Source organism: Kwoniella pini, chromosome 1 (assembly GCF_000512605.2).
Source record: "Kwoniella pini CBS 10737 chromosome 1, complete sequence".
Taxonomy (NCBI): Eukaryota; Fungi; Basidiomycota; class Tremellomycetes; order Tremellales; family Cryptococcaceae; genus Kwoniella; species Kwoniella pini.
Window position 1 is genome coordinate 79,819 of NC_091716.1, and position 17,902 is coordinate 97,720.

The 17,902-nt window shown below is 42.0% G+C and overlaps 7 protein-coding genes across 7 annotated transcripts; 3 read left to right on the forward strand and 4 right to left on the reverse strand.

The window, feature by feature from the left end:
- Positions 1-478: 478 nt before the first annotated feature.
- Positions 479-2,527, forward strand: I206_100034 (uncharacterized protein; the record flags this gene model as incomplete). The annotated part of the gene is made up of 10 exons (XM_019159534.1): positions 479-632; positions 698-993; positions 1,058-1,234; positions 1,299-1,433; positions 1,497-1,581; positions 1,638-1,658; positions 1,714-1,859; positions 1,913-1,986; positions 2,041-2,199; positions 2,269-2,527. 10 exons carry the CDS (start codon positions 479-481, stop codon positions 2,525-2,527), a joined length of 1,506 nt encoding a protein of 501 aa, XP_019007398.1.
- A 215-nt stretch (positions 2,528-2,742) lies between these two features.
- On the reverse strand, positions 2,743-4,734 carry I206_100035 (uncharacterized protein; the record flags this gene model as incomplete). The annotated part of the gene is made up of 10 exons (XM_019159535.1): positions 2,743-2,892; positions 2,953-3,036; positions 3,088-3,151; positions 3,196-3,462; positions 3,517-3,724; positions 3,799-3,868; positions 3,920-4,042; positions 4,115-4,204; positions 4,266-4,451; positions 4,513-4,734. 10 exons carry the CDS (start codon positions 4,732-4,734, stop codon positions 2,743-2,745), a joined length of 1,464 nt encoding a protein of 487 aa, XP_019007399.1.
- Positions 4,735-5,268: 534 nt separating this feature from the next.
- I206_100036 (OPT family small oligopeptide transporter) lies at positions 5,269-8,331 on the reverse strand (the record flags this gene model as incomplete). Its single annotated transcript, XM_019159536.1, has 8 exons — positions 5,269-5,663; positions 5,731-6,169; positions 6,234-6,987; positions 7,051-7,498; positions 7,548-7,896; positions 7,954-8,032; positions 8,095-8,165; positions 8,230-8,331. The coding sequence occupies 8 exons, from the start codon at positions 8,329-8,331 to the stop codon at positions 5,269-5,271; spliced, it is 2,637 nt and encodes an 878-aa protein (XP_019007400.1).
- A 2,586-nt stretch (positions 8,332-10,917) lies between these two features.
- Positions 10,918-11,715, forward strand: I206_100037 (uncharacterized protein; the record flags this gene model as incomplete). The annotated part of the gene is made up of 2 exons (XM_019159537.1): positions 10,918-11,266; positions 11,321-11,715. 2 exons carry the CDS (start codon positions 10,918-10,920, stop codon positions 11,713-11,715), a joined length of 744 nt encoding a protein of 247 aa, XP_019007401.1.
- A 652-nt stretch (positions 11,716-12,367) lies between these two features.
- I206_100038 (uncharacterized protein) lies at positions 12,368-12,802 on the forward strand (the record flags this gene model as incomplete). The annotated part of the gene is made up of 1 exon (XM_019159538.1): positions 12,368-12,802. The coding sequence occupies one exon, from the start codon at positions 12,368-12,370 to the stop codon at positions 12,800-12,802; it is 435 nt and encodes a 144-aa protein (XP_019007402.1).
- A 567-nt stretch (positions 12,803-13,369) lies between these two features.
- I206_100039 (uncharacterized protein) lies at positions 13,370-15,946 on the reverse strand (the record flags this gene model as incomplete). Its single annotated transcript, XM_019159539.1, has 7 exons — positions 13,370-13,415; positions 13,505-14,976; positions 15,034-15,139; positions 15,199-15,284; positions 15,356-15,485; positions 15,577-15,584; positions 15,653-15,946. The coding sequence occupies 7 exons, from the start codon at positions 15,944-15,946 to the stop codon at positions 13,370-13,372; spliced, it is 2,142 nt and encodes a 713-aa protein (XP_019007403.1).
- Positions 15,947-16,750: 804 nt separating this feature from the next.
- I206_100040 (ADP,ATP carrier protein) lies at positions 16,751-17,742 on the reverse strand (the record flags this gene model as incomplete). Its single annotated transcript, XM_019159540.1, has 2 exons — positions 16,751-17,543; positions 17,600-17,742. 2 exons carry the CDS (start codon positions 17,740-17,742, stop codon positions 16,751-16,753), a joined length of 936 nt encoding a protein of 311 aa, XP_019007404.1.
- Positions 17,743-17,902: the final 160 nt, after the last annotated feature.

Below are 17,902 nucleotides of genomic sequence, written 5' to 3' on the forward strand. Positions count from 1 at the left end.
TTAGATCGCACTTACAACCGGATAGGATGTTGTTGTAATATCTGTGAAAGTCGTCTCGTTGATTTGTCAACTGCTCTATAACGAATCGACTCTGCGCGGCCGTTGAAAATTGGAAAGCCGCTGGTCTCATCCTTTGTTAGATTTCTTTCTTACATCATAGCAGTATGATCATACGAACCCATATTCGTAGTCGATCATCTCCTTTCAAAGCTGATAATCCTTAACGCTTTTATGATTGTGACGATATCCATTAGATCCTCTCCGGGTATTTTTGATCCGATATCAAGCTTAAATTGCCGGGATACATAATTGACGTAATTAGATACCACGCCTAGCACTATCACAATTAAATAGCATGTGAATACTGATATATATATATATACTCAAGTACATATTGAAGCATGCATCCTAGGTCTCTAACTCATCCTTTCATGCGTCTCGCTAACCAAGCTGAGATTACCATATTTCTGCTGGCAAAATGAGATTACTAAATCAATTCATTGCTTGCTTGACCTTGGCGCAAACATGCTTAGGCTTTAACTTTCAACCAAAACAAGTAAAATGGGATGTCAAGGATTCGACTCTAGACAATCTTACTCCTAATGATCCATTCAAAACTTTTGTCACACATTGTAAGTCTTTCATCTTCATTCACAAGTGAAGAGTAAAGATCATTAATTTTAATGCGTTTTTTTAGTTTCTGCATCTCGTTCTGGAACAGATACATTTTTACAAACTCAATTAGGATTAATATACCCAAATTCAACTATTATTACCACACAAGATACGTATTTTGATATTTTCCGTTATGCGGCAGGATCATCTGAAAACATCGCAATCAGAGAAATAGAAGATATCCAAGCTATCAAAAAAACCGTTTTCATTAAACCGCAAAAGAGAAAGGAAGGTTCAGGCGTAGTTACTGAAAGAGTCGTTTTTGGTGGATATCAAGTTGCATGGAAAGACAAAGAATTCAAAATCATAGTTGCTACTGTTAGTCATTCCATTTCAAATTACTTTATATACCGTTTTGATGACAACTTCTCTTCTCCTCTAGTGGGCGGAAACTTATCGACAAGTTACACAATGGCATATAATTACAGATGATCATACTGCAGCTCAACAATTTATACAATCTTGCTCTGATTATTGCTCCACTTTTATCGATGTTGTATGGGTATTCGAGCAAGGTTTTTGGAGACCTGATAAAGAATTGTGGGAATCTGTACAGAAAGTGAGATCAATTCATAATTTTTTCGTAAACTCGGCATTGTATGTATGCTGAATAATTTTTTCAGGCTTCTTGGAGTGATGTTGTACTGGATGACAAATTTAAGAATTCACTTCAATCTGATTATCGCTCTTTTTACAAGTCTGAAAAAGTATACAAAGATTTAGGTGTACCATGGAAGAGAGGGTTGATTTTCCTTGGTGTAAGTACAGTATATTCATTCTGTTATTCAACTATTATTGATAGGATTACTTGCCAATTGTAGCCTCCTGGAAATGGTAAGACTATCAGTCTCAAAGCATTAATGAAGGAAGTCAAAGTACCTACTCTCTACGTCAAATCATTCCACTGTAAGTGATTGTCTTTATTGTCTCTCGGTAAATTTTTAGCTAATAAGAATGTCTAGCTTACGGTGGAGATGAGAAGGGTGAGCTCTAAAAGCAGTCTGCCGAATAGTAATTCACTAAGTCATTCGCGAATAGGTATTCGAGATATCTTTTCTCAAGCTAGAGCTCAAGCACCTTGCGTATTGATTTTGGAGGATTTAGACTCTTTAATTACCGATATGAATAGGTCCTTTTTCCTCAACGAGGTCGATGGATTGGAGGATAATGATGGATCACTCCTAGTCAGTCCCAGTTCTGTATAGACACTATGAGATAGCCGCTAATTTTGATTTAGATCGGAACGACAAATCATTTTGATAGATTGGATCCAGCTTTATCTAATCGTCCATCTAGATTTGACCGAAAATAGTTAGTCAATCTTATCAAATCGTCTAATTACGTATTATTGATTACTCATCTTAGTACTTTCCCAAATCCATCTCGTGATCAAAGAAGGGATTATGCTATTTGGTGGCAAGATAGATTACATGATAATAAAGAAATCAATTTCCCTGATTCACTCCTTGATGAATTTGCAGATAAAACAGATGATTTCTCATTCGCATATATGAAAGAAGCTTTGTAAGTTATTTGAGTGCTTTACTAGCTCTGTAAGAAGACATGAATCTGATATATATTTTGTTTGTATAGCGTCTCAACTTTATTGACTATCGCTAGTCGAAAAGAAACTCATTCTGATAAACTTGACTTTGGATCAATCTTGTTAGAACAAGTAGATCATCTTCGTAAAGAGTTAGAAACTACCGATACATTATCCGATCATCAAAACTCGGGCTCTTCATCAGGACGAGGCGGTATGGGGATGGATGAAATGATGGGATACAGGCAAAATGCTATGGAACTGAGTGAAGATAGTAAACTCTTTCGAATCCCGTGGATTAACTTTTAATTGCTAATCCTAATTTTTATTGCTATCTTGTAAACCTTATCTTGCCTATATGTATGAATGCCTTGTCAGATGATTCAGATGGCTGTGATTAATGCTAACGGTGGAAAACTGGTCCACTGCATGTAAAGCATCGTTTGTATATGTACATGCAGGATCTGTACAGAGGATCCCATTATACAACCTGATGCGTCTACCCCTGTTCGAGGATAACTTGTCTAATCCGTCTCTTCCAGATCCCAGTCGGGATCGCGATACTTCTCAAGTCGTTCTTTTGTTACTTGGAAGCAATTGGGTAGTCCTGCATCCGCCCAAGTTGCACCTTGAACCAATTTAGCAAGTGCTGGAGCACATGTGAATATCCGAGCCTAAAGCATATTGGTAAACTTCTTTTCTCATTCCGCCCTCAACAGATCATGTTTACATACCATTCCATGTCCATTGTGACCTGCACAAATCCATTGTCCTTTCTTTTCCGGTACTTCACCAATGAAAGGTACTTGATCCGCGCTCTAAATAACCTTCTTAGCAAAATTTCCAATGAGACGCGATAATTAACTCACTCTTCCGATAATACCACTCCAAGCGTAATCATATAATACTTTTGATCCTCGTTTAGGTTCATCCCTTTCATATTTATCAGCGACACATTCGATGAAGTTGGAACATACCATTCAAATCCCTCAGTTCCTAATGTCCTGACAGCTTCCGTAACAGGTTCAAAATCTGTAAGACTATCATCTATCCTTCGTTTTTGATCCTTCGCAACATAATCCAACAATTTCGACTGATTAGGTGCAGCACCGCCAAATAATAGTATACCGTCACTGGTAGGTCTAGAGTTAATTGTATATGTACCCGTTGGATAGATGACAGCATAAGAATTTTGAAGGGAATCTGACCCTGCAAAAGTGGAAGGAGGAAGTACTTTGTTACACCTAAATAGGGAGTTGATGAGCATTGTGGAATACGAAAGAGAAAGTAAAACATACATATGAGGAGTTGGTTTGATACCGCCCCTTGTCTCCGGTAATAAAGCACCAGCATAAGCATTGGTAGCGTGGATGACTATGGGAGTTTTGATATTCCCTCGTTCCGTATGAACAGTCCAATCATTTGCAGACCCCGATACTTTAGTCACTGGAGTCCACGTTTGAAGATTCAATCCCAAAGCTAGAGACTGCTTGTTGACATGCGCGACTAGTAATATATGAGTAATAGTAATCAGCAAGAATTGCGCAAATTAATCGTCGAAAGTGTCGTCAAATATTCACCAAGTTTCCATGGGTGCAAGGTGGAAGCGTTCCAAGCGTATAAAGCTTTCGCCCCTCTTATTCTTGATATCTAACGAAAGGTCAATTAAACTTGCGGTGACAAGAAATAGTAAAAACTCACTCTCTCAGCTTCGGCTGGATCAGTAATCACATCAATCTTTGATACATCTCCGCCGGCAGCCTTGTATTCCGTTATGGTTTTCTCCGCTAATTTTGCGACTTCTTCAGTCATATAAACGTCAAACTAAATCAATTAACCAGTCTGATCAGTCTAATCGAATCGTTTACTGAATTCAGTGAACGGAAGACCACTCACCGTTTTACCTGCCCAGAGATCACAATCTACCTTGTGCGTCCTCACATAAGACACAAGGCTTTCCCATGTTTGTTGTTCATTTTTCAAAATCTACAGATCGAGTGTCAGTCCAACTCGAACTAAAGCTGTAAGCTGCTTCAGGAAGACAAACCTTGATGGCCTCGTCTGGACCAAACGCTTGCGCATATTTGGAAAATCCTCTCCATTGATCAGGTTTACAATGTCCTGCATTTCTCCCTGTAGCACCCGAACACATCTCTCTAGCTTCAAGGAGAACGATTGATTTGGGTGGATTGGGACTTTGAAGCAGCGACAAGGCGGTCAATGAACCGGTAGCCTAAGAGGGTTAGTTGTAAGCGACTTTCATTACGATATTTCGGACCTATACTTGTACTTACACCTGATCCTATGATGACCACATCCGCTGATTGAGGTAGATCTTCAGTAGTTCGGTGATTCAGGAGAGGATTATTTCTAACCGTTTGAAGCCATAACGATAAACTCATTCCTGTTTCTAATGGTCTACCCGTCTTGATGGGTTTTCCTTCTAGAGCACTGCTCTTTCCTGTGCCTTCATCACCTACTGGGGGCAAGGTGCCGTTCAGATCTTTCAGGTGCATTCCGGAATAGTTTCGCAACCACAGTAAGATCGTTGATGTGAGATGAGATGAACAGACATCGGTCGAAAGTACATATAGTGCAATTGTGACTTCTATATATACTCAAATACTGATCTGGAAGCCGTCGGATTAATCCGATAGCATTCGAAATTATAGGCCGAGAAATGCGCGTACCTGGCGCTTACCGAATTCGCAAGCTTATTAACCGTTATAGCCTGACAGTCACATTACAGTCCCATTCATTTCGAACAAGCATTGTGCATTTCATAACAGAGGCTGCTCATTCTGTACATGTCGCTGCCATTCGAATGGAATCAGTGAACTAAGAATTATATGCATCCTCGCACGCCCCTTCGAGCTACGACTACTGCTACCACTACTATTACTACTATTAGTACTACAACTATGACTAAAACCACAACTCGCGATAACGCTCCACTTCTCCTTCTTTTGTGTTTGATTTGAGCTCAATGGTACAGAGCGGAAAACACGCTCTGCTACACCAAGCATATGGTCTGTACTGCTAGTACAGTATTATGTGAATCTGCTGGAGTTTGGAGGGACTCCAAAGTAGCCAACATCGGGAATAGGTAATCTTCTACAAGCGGCACCTTCACATCCCTCGTAAGAGACAGTATTTCCCCACCAGTTGAGTTCTACGGCTGGAATTTCAAGGGCGAAGAAAATGACGATAGCAGCAAGTGCAATACCCGTCATCCAGGCGGCAGCGAGAACGTAGTTGTACTTGGACCAGAAGGCGAGGTATCGTTTTTTGATGTAAAGCCAAGATAAGCAAGTGAGGGGAACGACAGGCCAGTAGTTGGCAAAGTTATATGGGGACCACAAGAGTCCACCGGCGCAAATCATCACAGGGTGCAATTGACGAAGCCATTTTTGACGAGGGAAAGCCTTTTGCAAACCGTATCCGACTATTTTTAAAGACGAACGTGTCAGTATTTTGGTGCCTCTTTCGAAGTAGAAACGTCTTTGACTTACTGAAAGGAAGAACGAAACCGACGGGGAACCCGATCAACAGAGCGTTGTAACGTCGGCCAGGTCCGAAGAGTCGTTTCGCACTGAGAGTACCCCAGAAGACCGAAGCGGTGAAGAAGGTGTTTTGACCTGGACAAGTGAATCCGAACGATGCATTGGCAGTGCACACATTGGCAAATCCTAATTGGAAGTTGAAAACAGCTGTGCAAACAAGTGTGGACACAAGTGTGGCGATCATCTGTGCGGCAAAGGTGTGTTTGGGAGGAATCTTGGCGTAATGAGCTAATTTCAAATCGTTACTGAAGTAGATTGTTTGAGCAGTGACGATATATCCGTACATCTTGAAGAAGTTCATTTGGATGGCGTTACCCTGGGCGAAAGCTCCTCCGATGAATTCAGCAAGTACGTTCATAGTGACCTGAACACCAGTTACTGCGGTAATCTATATGACATCATGTAATGTTAGCTGATATTTCAGAACCAGCTTGTTCAGATCCGGCACTCACCATTCCTACAGGAATAACACAGATTGCACCCATGATTAAGCCGAAAATGACGGTTGCAGGAGTTGAATATGTTGGCCATGCACCGATAGCAGCCATACCCAAACCAGCAGCGACAAGGAGGACACAGAGATACCACCACTCGGGAACTTCGGGATATTTTTTCATCAATCGATAATGGATATCCTCAGCCAGGTCATCTCCCTCTTCCATGTCATCTCGCTTTTTCTTCAGAGATTTGAACAAACCCCTGAATCCAAGAGCGATGTCATGTCGGTGATAAAGCCATGTGTAGGAGATAGTGGCAGTATAGATTGCGAAGAACCAGAAATAGATGATAAGATTACCAGCACACATCCAAGGTTCGGAATAGCCTTGATAAAGATCATTATCAAATTGACCATCGTCATTGAGAATGTTGAGTACTTGATACCTAGTACCATCGTTGGCAAACAACTTGTTGCTGTTTATTGGGAGATATCCGGTATTCCAAGCATTGGTGAAGTATGTTCCGACAATCATGAAGAAAGCGATTATCATACCGAAGAACATGTTCAGAATGGTGAAAGCTGGCAGAACAAGGGGAACCCAACCTTGAACTGTGAGCAAGTTGAAATCGAAAGTCGGTATGGGGTTGACGCCTAGACCGTTGATAGCACCAGTAATGTTGTTCAAGGTGACAGCGTTGGGGGCAATCCAGGATAACCAGTTGAAATAGGAGAGTGCTTGGAAGATGAACCCAGGGAACCACCAATACCTATAATTTCCGATCAGCAATAAAGTAAAATGGATTTTTGTAACACGGCTAGGGGGTACTCACACAAACATGGCAAGGAACATGATGAGGAAGAACTTTTCTCGAGACCAATAGTACATTCGATTGAAGGGTCCACGAACGGGCTCATTGGTTTCAGAGTGGAACGCTCTGTTTAGCGCAATTGTGACAAGGGAGGTGGGCCATACACAGAACGAAGGATACACCAAGAATCTACGACAAAGTCCGGCAAGACCATATCCACAGAAGTTACTGCCTAATCCACAAAGGATTTGATATCCAAAGTTGTAGGCATAGGGTTGGTTAAAGTAAACTGGCAAAGCTTGAACGAATACTGTGTAATTGGTGTAAGGAGTATTATACGCGACAGTGGCCATAATGGTAATCAACATGTGTTCCTTTTTGTTAAATTTTCCAGGATTCAGACTGTGTTCTTTGCCAAATAGCCGGAATCTCTTGTCAGGCAAAGTTGCCATCAGCCTTCCGAAAGGGTCTGCAGAGAAATCAGCCAAGTACGGGTGTTAGGTGAATAAATCACTTACAAGCCAGAAGTTGCGCAACATTCGCGGTAACATAAACAGATGGATTTCTGATGGAGAACAACTCGTTGATGAAAGCTCCGATTCCCGAAAACAATATACCGAGCACCCAAACACGGAAAGTGAAAGAAGGGACATCGCTATCGTAAGGCTCCACATTCGCTCGAACCTCCGCGTATGGCGAATTCTCGGTGACCAACAGGGCTTCAAGCTTCATTTCGGTGATAAGTTCAGTATGCTTGTCGGGATTTGCGATAACATCGTCATCGTGAAGGAAGAACTTCATACGATCTAATGATGATGTGGGGAAATTTTGATCATGTTGATGCAATTCAAGAACTTGAACCATGATCTAGTAGGCCGCACATCAGCGTGCATTGGCGACAAGGTGTCTGGTCATAAAACCTACCCTACGACATCGTTCCAAAGACATAGTCTCAAGTTTTTGTTCCGCGTCAATCAAATCCTGCTGAGTGACCTCCAGAGCACTATCAAGAACAGGGATGATCAGCATCTTACAGCGTTTGAGTGTCTTACAACATGCACTTACCCGGTAACCTCCTCAATGGTCTCTTCAGATTGGAGGATGGGTGCGACATGATGTCCACCTTTGACATCAGCCTGAAAGTGACCAGATTTGTCAGCAGGGCTAAGCGACCAGATCAGAGAAAGAGGCATAACTCACTTCCCCCTCTAGACTCGTTTTCTTCTCATCCCCGTACATCAAAGTGCTAGGAGTGCTGTCAACCACAGGGGTGATACCGTACTCGTTCTCATCGACTGCCATCATGTAAAGACTTAACGATGATCGGGTAAGTCAATCAATGAAGTCTTTGAATGAGAGGGGGAGCAGACGGATTGATCAGAGTTCTCCAGTTATATAAATGGAGCAGATGACACTGGGTTTGCCGAGATCAACCTTCCGCTGGACGGTCCGGCCGTTGTTCCATGCGAGCGAGGATGACTGTCATGATGATAACAGATTGCTTATCACACTACCTCAAAGCGCTTACTCGTGACATTGAAGGAATGTACCGCATGGCGCCATCCTGATTCCAAAGGTGGTCACAACGTATAGATAGCTTAGCTTGCTATTTTTGAAACTCTCGGCTGCCGTAATGACGATGCAATATTGCGAGATATGAATGGTCCGATGCTAGTCCTAGGAAAGGTGCACATGAAAACCAGTTTCCAAATTGCAATGAGGTAAAGCAAAGTTGGATCTAAAAAAAGCCAAGATCAGGATCATCAAAACTAATCCGATACATCCGGAGAGTTTATTCGAAGAAACATGTCAACTAGATGCGCAAGCCACAAAGATTGTGCCTGATGAGACTGGTCTGTCTTACGCAATTTCCCTGATCATATGAGCCGGCGACTGGCTATAGCTCCAAATTTTAACGGCATCATGTTCCAACAAGATGACGCCAGTGAGAAAGTTTCTACTTGACCCCGCGTGGTGTTCGTCTGTCCTGTGGAATAACCGATAAGGTATTGGAAAACGATAAGAGAAAGTGTGAAAGAACCAATAATAGCATGGGCCGCAGTGGTCAAGCGATCTTGTTTTCGTATTAATTCCGTGGCGGCTCGTGTGGTACTTGCTCTTATCACGCTTCCGCTCGCAATTGTCGGATCGTCGATCACGCGATTCATACTCCATGCATGTGCCGTCATCCTCGCCAACAGCTGCTTGTCGAGTAAAATAGCGCCCTCCGCGGAGAAGCCGACGTCTCCTTGCACGGCCGCGAGTGAAGTGTGGCTGTTGTCTACGCTTTGGTCACATGATGCTAGCTACCGCGATAAGGGTCCTAATTTTAGATCCTTATATTGGGTTTTGAGTTCATGAAATCTCGCTTCGTATCGGTGAACCACATTGGTGTTTAGAGTGGTCCCCATCAACAGCGATAAGGTTTTGCTCGCTATCTTGACCTACAACCTGCTTACCGAGAGACCTTATGGATTTGTGAGATCATCCCTTGCGAGAGCATTCCACAGAATCCGACAAGCCAATCGCTTTTTCGCTTCGTTCATATCATTGATATGCAGTCTAGGGCCATCCTCTGGCAGCCCAGATAAGGCGGTATTACTGAGCTGAGGCGCATCATGTATACGCTGTCACGTTGACTGTCAGGCGAGCCAATGTGATCAAAGACCACAATATCTCCTATGAGTCCATTATCATCTCCCTGGAAAGTAGCGGAAGCAGCTTTTGGTCAAGCGAAGAACAGGCATTTCTATGCGGAGTTGCAAAATCAGATCCTCAATCGATCCAAAACTCTGTCGGCCCTACTATCTTTTCTGTTAACCCAGCTTTGTGGGCTATCACTGTTCGGAAGCTGAACGTATCAAAACTGTCAACAAAATGCAATTTTCGAAACCCGATTGGCAGCGGAAAAGTTTCGGCTCTCTGTCTACGTCATAGCCAGAGCAAGTATCTAATCTAACAGAAACAACGATCTGGAGATGAGACGAAAGTATCCTTATCAGCAGACACAAATTGCAGAAAATGCTTGCGCACTGGGTCGTTGAATTATGTGATGTCGTAATCTTTATCTCAGAGAGAGTCCAAAAATAGAACCATTCCCACGACGTACACAGCCCGTTTGCAGTTGCTGAGATCAACCTCATATACGACCAAAATCGCGCCCTACCAAAGCGATGTACATGTGACCATCAATTGTACCGCCTGACCTTCATACCCATGCCCCTTCTGTCACTTCTGAACATGCAACATAATTACCGAGCAGAGGTACCCAAATTGCAAGGCCTCCCTGGCGCCTCCTCGACTGCCCTGATATCGGGGATTTGATACAAGGTATCGCCGATTAGTCAATGCCTGGAGCACCAACTGCCGTCCTAATGAGTGTCACGTACTTCATGACCTTATTCTCTCCCTGTTGTTGCCATTTTGAGAAGCTGAACATCACAACAGTGAATACTTGAAACCCCATAATACACGCACTACTGGGATAATCGGGATCGCGACTGCTTCTACTCACGTAGGACCGTGAAAGGAGACTTTTTCGATAGATTGATTCTGGGCTACAGCCCAATCTTGTCAATGGCATGAAACAAGAAGAAGTCAACTCTATACGTCATGGTAAATGGATTGGAGAGGGCATTCTGCTAAAAAGCATTGATATTGACAGCTGCTTCGGACTGCACGTCATAGTGAAATAAGGAAAAGCTGGGACCCATCCTTCCGTTGTTCGAGCGAAACATACAGCGTTATGGAGAGCAAGCTATTGCAGTTTGCCATTGCTACGAGGGAAAAGCATAAATACCCCAGTATATCACTGAAATTCCGCTCCACTCCCATTTGAATCATTATTTATTTCAACACGGCACTTCCATCATATATCGAAGCTGCAGTATGAGCAACACAAGTCAACATCATTCTACCCCAGGGGATCCTACTACTGCTTCATCCATTAATTCCATTGCCACTCCCTGTGATATGTTTAGTAGTCCCGATGCAGATGACGACAGCAAATACGGTTTGAACACCGTAGAAGAAGTTCGTCAAAAATTGAAATCGCTCTTTGACGAAATCTCTACGGTCCTTGATGATATTTCCCCTTCTTTCTCGCAATCAGCTCTTGACAAAATTCAAGGTTACGTCAGAGGTCACATGGTCGCAGGTTTAGAGGAAGCATCCAGTCAGATTGCTAGAGTAGCTGCCGTGGGAAGTTTAACGAAGGACGTATTGGACGGCGTGTATAGTAAGTATACTCTCCTTTTGTGGTTCTCTGGACTAAGTTTGACAACCAACATAGAGGGTACAAAAGATGACAACGTCCTCACAAGGCCTGAAATAAGGAGTAAAGTGTCGGCAGCGCTCAGTGATGGACTGAAAACAATGTCTGACAACGACTTAAGGAAGTTTTACTATGACGGGTTAACGCAGGACCAAAGGGACAGATGGCTAGCTCCAAATTATTGGTCTAAGTTGAAACACAGCGATGTTAGTATTCATCTGCACCGTACCCCACGACAGCCAAACGGTTCGTTGAAGATCAGCTTTGGACCTTTTTCAGACATAGGATCCAAAGAGCCGATTATCATCCGCGGCGTGAACTTCACAATCGATTCTGAAAGCGGTAATACTACCGTGCACGCGACTGAGGACAGCTCAGTGCCTTCTACCTCTACGGAAGTCGATGATGTCTGAAATAGTCAAACGTCTACATCAATTATGTTAGAATCTTCCATTCAGCTTAATTTGCTATATATAATCCACCTATAATTATACACGATCTTCTGTATCACTCCTCTATGCTTTATCTTGTAGATATTCCACATACATATGGCTCCATGCATAACTATAAAACAGGTCTAATGTGTGAAAGTGGCAACGAACTTTCTCGCAAAACTCCTTGATGACGAGTAACGAATAATCCCAATCTCCTTCTTCACGTCATATAATCGGTCGATAAAGGATATGTAGACACTTATGTTGATGTCTGATCTCATAAGGCGATACGAAAAATGGATTCTATAAACTCCTTGGTGCTATCAGCGTCATGAAGTATAGTGAGAATCTTCGACTCGATGATGTCGTTGTTGGCACAGAGGAGAAACAATGGAGTGATGATACATAGTCAAGTAGCTTACAAAAGATGACGATTTGCTTCTTGATGACCTCATTCTCGACTTCTTGACCATATTAGCTCTGATCAGCTTTAAGGTATAAAAGATTTCTATTCGCCACTGTACTGTAGACTCAATATAAATCATACATATCCCTGTTTTCACCTTTTCGCATACGTTTAACAGAAATTCCCAACTCATGATCTATGTCGACAACTGATAATCGTACCACGATGACCCAGAGTCAGATCACCAAAGAGGAGTCTAACGGGACAACCTTGGAATTGCCATCGTTGAAAACCATTTCAGAGAATCTGAAAGGCTGTCTCCACAATTTTCGAAAAGCGATCAATTCATCAGATGAACCGTTGACAGGTGAAGGACTTGACGAGATATATGGATCCGTCTCTTACGCGCTGAGCAATACACAAGGAGCACTTGCCGAATGGTTCGAGAAGAGAGCTTGTGCTGTTAAGTTATCCCGGAAAGCTCTCACTCAAATAGCCCATCACAAAGTAGCATTCGAAGCTTCACAATATGAATCATTGAAAGATGATACTCATTTCGAAAATATGTGTATAGAAGATATTACCCTACAATCCGGTTGTGATGACAAAGTATCAAATGAAATTACTAAATGGTTGATTAATTTAGATATTTTCAATTAAAGGCAATTTATCATGAAGGATAACCCTGGAAGGATGAAGTGGTTCCTTCAGTATTTATGGAAAGAGTTGGGCAACAAAGATGTCCAAGTTGAATCCTCCGATGGGATAGATTAATCAATTACTGTCGGTCCTTTCGGGAAAGAACTTGGTATGGAAAATCCTATCCTAATTAAGGGGTTGAATGTCACCGAATTCCAGTATCCATGAAGCTATTGCGGCAGCGGAACCGAGCTCCGGCTCTGCCAAACATTCCAAGGCATCTGCTTCCCATAATTAGGGATACTTGTACTTTGTAACTTGTACTGTACGCTAGCTTCGATATAAGACTTCAGTGATGAGGATGAGCGTGTTGATAGGACGGAGAACGTATTTTCCCCATATTGTATATACCATCGATAGTTCCCTTAAGCGCTCGAGACATGTATACATGATGAAATGTTCTGGTTCATCCGACCATCTGAGACAAACAAGAGCTCGAAGGACGAAACAAAGGCTAGGAATTAATACATTTAGCATTAGAAGTAAAAATGATAAGATATGATATGTTATGTATAACAACAAGATCGTTCAAGATACTTTACGTGATTTCCAAATTTCTTCAGCTTTCTTCAACCTATGATTGCTATCATGTCAGCTTGCAGAAAACACCAATTTTGGAATTTTCAAGGCAGATAACAGATGGGAATTAAGGAAAGAACTGACCTCCATTCACAATTTTCTTCAAATTCACACCAACCACATCTTCTAGTTTCTTCTAAACTTACACCAGAAGGTTCTCTTTCACCCATCCAAAATTGAAAGACGTTTTCCAAATGTCTTGCAAGAAGTAATGAAGAATGTTTGAATCGATGAGTACCAATTATCGTTCCTGAAGATTGATTATCCTCTTCATCCTCTTTATCATTTCGCCCTACCATCGGATCTTCAAGCGCAGGGGTTGACGTCATTGAGTGTGTCTCATCAATAGATGATTGTGATTCATCAGTCCGACTTGTTTTCTGCTGAGATGATTCTAGACTTTTCCCAGTGTTTACATTGACGTGGACTACACCTTGACCATTGATAATTTCGTGAGAACCCACAACGTTTGGTCCTTCTAAACCAGGATTCAGACTCATCTCTACCGCCCATGCTAATTCGTCGTCTTCTTTATCATCATCATCATCTTCGTCTGAGCCCCGATAAACCTGTTCGCTCGTCCTCGTTGGAGGCCTAGGCGGCACTTCCGATTCACTGTGAATGATGCTGTCATCCTGTATATCCTGACTTTTCCCTTCATTGAGACTTGAGGTGTCAGAGGATTTGAGAGATTCTTCGATAGCCAGTCTGACCAAGCGATCTTCTTCCTCTTCTACAGTACTTTGTTCGTTGATAATGCGATTCAGAAACGGTGGAGGTTCGCCTTGCTCCTCATTGTCAAAGACTTTTGAGACCTTTCGACCCCTCCTAGGCCTTTTACTACTTCTGTCACCCTTCTGTTTCTCATGCTTGGTCTTGTTCTTCTTCTTGCCGCCTGCACGCCTATATACCAACTTCAATACATCTTCTGTTACACCAAGATTCCTCTCTTCTTCCTTGGCTTTTCCTTTGCTATTACCTTTAGCTTTGGACGCATTTCGACTATTCGCTTGATCGAATTGAGGCGGAGTACCCAAACCTAAAGCTTGTACATATTTGTTCCAAACTTCAATCATGTCATTCAGTGTTCTTGCTTTGTCAGTATCGAGTTTTAATCCATTAGAGTAGATGACAGATTTACTTTGTTCTAAAAACTCTTTTGAGAGTTCAATTCTCGGATCTAAGCCTAAATGTGCGAACACAAATTGCCATGAGAAATCATTCCGGCTTGGTAAAATTGATGTACCCCCCGTTTTGTTTTGGGGATTACTGCTTGAAGCGGGGTTTCTAGTAGATGATATCAAAATTGAATCTAGGAGTTCTTTATATAGCATCACTTGTAATCTTCCTGCCAAAGTATCGTCTTCTCTAGGTAGGACTCCGGATGCTCTTGTTTTCGAGTCTGATATGTAAATTTTGTGAGTTCGCGGTTTGGTGTCTGATGATGCTTTGACTCGAGAAGAAGTGAAGAAAGATGTAAGGGATGTTTGGGTATTGCTGGTATTGAGATTCTCGGACGTCGATGTTGAAGCAATAGGTTCTCGGACTAATTCATCCTACATATGAAGAGAATGTTAAACAGAGGGACTTAGAATGGGGATGTAGTAACTCACTATTATACCATATACTAAAATACCTTTAACGAAACCTACAACAGGTAATTCACGACATTTTCCAAGATCAAGCAAAGCTTGCATAGCAACAAGCATATTCAAGAATCTACCGTAACTTGTCAACACGTTCCTTCTTCTATATCATCATGATGACAAATGACGAACCTTAATCCCCATTTGTCTTCTTCAGTAGTTACAGGTACCATAATTTCTGCAGGATGAATCTCTCTTTCTAGTCGTTTATGTATTTTCTGCATTCATTCTACTTTGTTAGCCAACGGAAGATATAGAAGAAAGACGAATCGTAAATTTCTCGACTCACTTCACCTCTTTTCAATATTCTCTCTTTACCTTCTACTTTGACTTTATCAATTACAATTTCGTTACCTTCTTTGGATTTTATAACATCCGGTCTCTGAGAAGGTGGTAGGTATGGTAATGTTCTCAACCGACTACAAGGGTATAAAGGATTAGCTTTGTTCCACTGATGTACATGAGAGCAACCGCAGTAGGACCAGTGAATTACACTTGAGGTGGACTCACTAATCGTACTAAAAGCGGAATCGATGGGTATAAGCTAATATTCATTGAAATATATTTATTATAAGAAGTGATTTACTTGAGTTTCACACCAAATAGGTCCTACTAAATCAGATACACTTAAATGACCCCTTTTTCTAAATTGTTGAAAAGGACTTAACCTTTCCATATCTACTTCAAGAGGAGTATCTTCAATATCATGTATACCAACTTGAGTTGTATTGATTAAATTTGAATTCATTACTGACATATCACCAATTACGTTCATTTCGAGAAAAGGTTGAGATTGAATTTCAGCAGCTTGTAAAGCCAATTCCATTTCTTCATCATAAGGTATATCGAAATTAAATTCATCCTCTGAGTCAACCAGCATCTGATCGACAGAGCTATGTGAACTCATTCCACTACCAATCTTGTTGAGCTCATCTGACATCTTGAAACTCGTCTGTCATTTGCTATATCCTCGACATGGTGGTATACACAAAACGAAATGCAAAAAGTGCAGAATGATGAAGAAGCACAATGAGAATCCGAAATGATAAATGTGATTATCGTACAAATAAAACCATTCGCGAGTTGATTCGATTTGACCTGTTCATGACGCGTAGATACGGACAACCTCCACTTATATGATACGCTAATCATATCATTGAACTGGATACCGTCCATACTTACATAGATACAAGAGGCCCGAGGAAGTAGATGATTGTTGCATTGATTAGTTGCTGTCGATGGTCAAATGCAGAACATGTACGAGTGAGACAAAAAAGCTATGCGTAACGCCATCCTGCTGCATCTCGTTATATATACTGATCCTATCGTATGATGATCCAGAAAAAACCACAACCCATTATCAAACTAAACTTGAAAGCACAGGGAGAAAATCAGAAGTAGAATAACTAGGATATGATACGTAAGATTTCGTATGAATATAAGCGAAGGAAACAAGTCAGATAATGGTAAAGGGAAGGAGTTTATGTGTTATATCTGTATGCGAGGTAGTGAAGGTTTGAAAAAGGCCAAAGGGTCAATTTCGTTTTGAGGAGGTAGAGTTAAATGATGGTGGAGAAGAACGATTCAAGTCGGTTAAATCATTCGATTCGTTTATCCGGAACCACCCTACTTGTTAAAAGACGTATTAGCAAATTTTCTTCGCTTGATAACCCTTCATAAAAAATTAACTTACAGAGTAGACTTTACCGAACATCAATTCTTGCATTTTGTCGTAAAGAGACAACACACCGGCACCAGCAACACCACGGAGGATGTTAGCACCGGCACCCTTGAAGAGAGATTTGGTACCCTCCTTGGCAACGATTTGAGAGGCAGCGTCGAACATGGATTTGTAGTGGACGGTACCACCGGAGGTCATCATCATTCTTCGTCTGATGGTATCAAGGGGGTATGAAGCGAGACCGGCGGAAGTGGTAACGGTCCAACCAAGGGCGAAAGAGGCCAAGAAGTTACCTTCAAGAGGACCAACAAGGATAACGGGTTTGATAGAATCGTAAAGACCGAAGTAAAGACCTCTGTAGACAATGATACCGACAACGGATGGGACGAAACCTCTGTAAAGACCAGCAATACCATCGGAAGCGAGAGTCTTTCTGTAAACATCGACCAAACCGTTGAATTGTCTAGAACCACCCTTCTTGGCGGATTTGTTATCGTTGGCTAATCGAGTTCTGGCGTAATCAAGGGAGTAGACAAAGAGCAAAGAAGAGGCACCAGCAGCACCACCGGAAGCGATGTTACCAGCGAACCATTTCCAGTATCCCTCGGATTTCTTGAAACCGAACAATGACTTGAAGTAATCTTTGAAAGCAAAGTTCAAGGCTTGGGTAGGGAAGTATCGGATAACGTTGGCGGTGTTACCTCTCCAAAGGGAAGCCATACCTTCCTCCTTGTAGGTTCGGGAGAAACAGTCACCAATACCCTTGTAAGGGGTAGCGAGACGACCTTGTTTGATCCTGTTATTACAAATAGTCAGTTTGAGTGTTTGTCTTGTCAAGCGAAAGCAACTCACATCTCATCTTGGTTTTGAACCAAAAGCTTGATTCTTTCAATGGGGGCAGCGGCGGTCTTGGAGACAGCGGCGGAAACACCACCCATCAAGAAATCGGTTAAGAAAGCTTTGGCATCCTTGGGTTTTCTAACTTGGTCGGCCATTTTGCTATTTTTTAACAGAGAGTTAGTGATTGAATTCGCAAGATCCGTGGGCTGTGCAATCAGAGAAAGACAGGAATAATGATGATTGACGAGCAGGCGAAATCGTATTTTGCAGAGAAAGATGAATGAGATAGAATATCACGAGCAGGATTATTTGTGC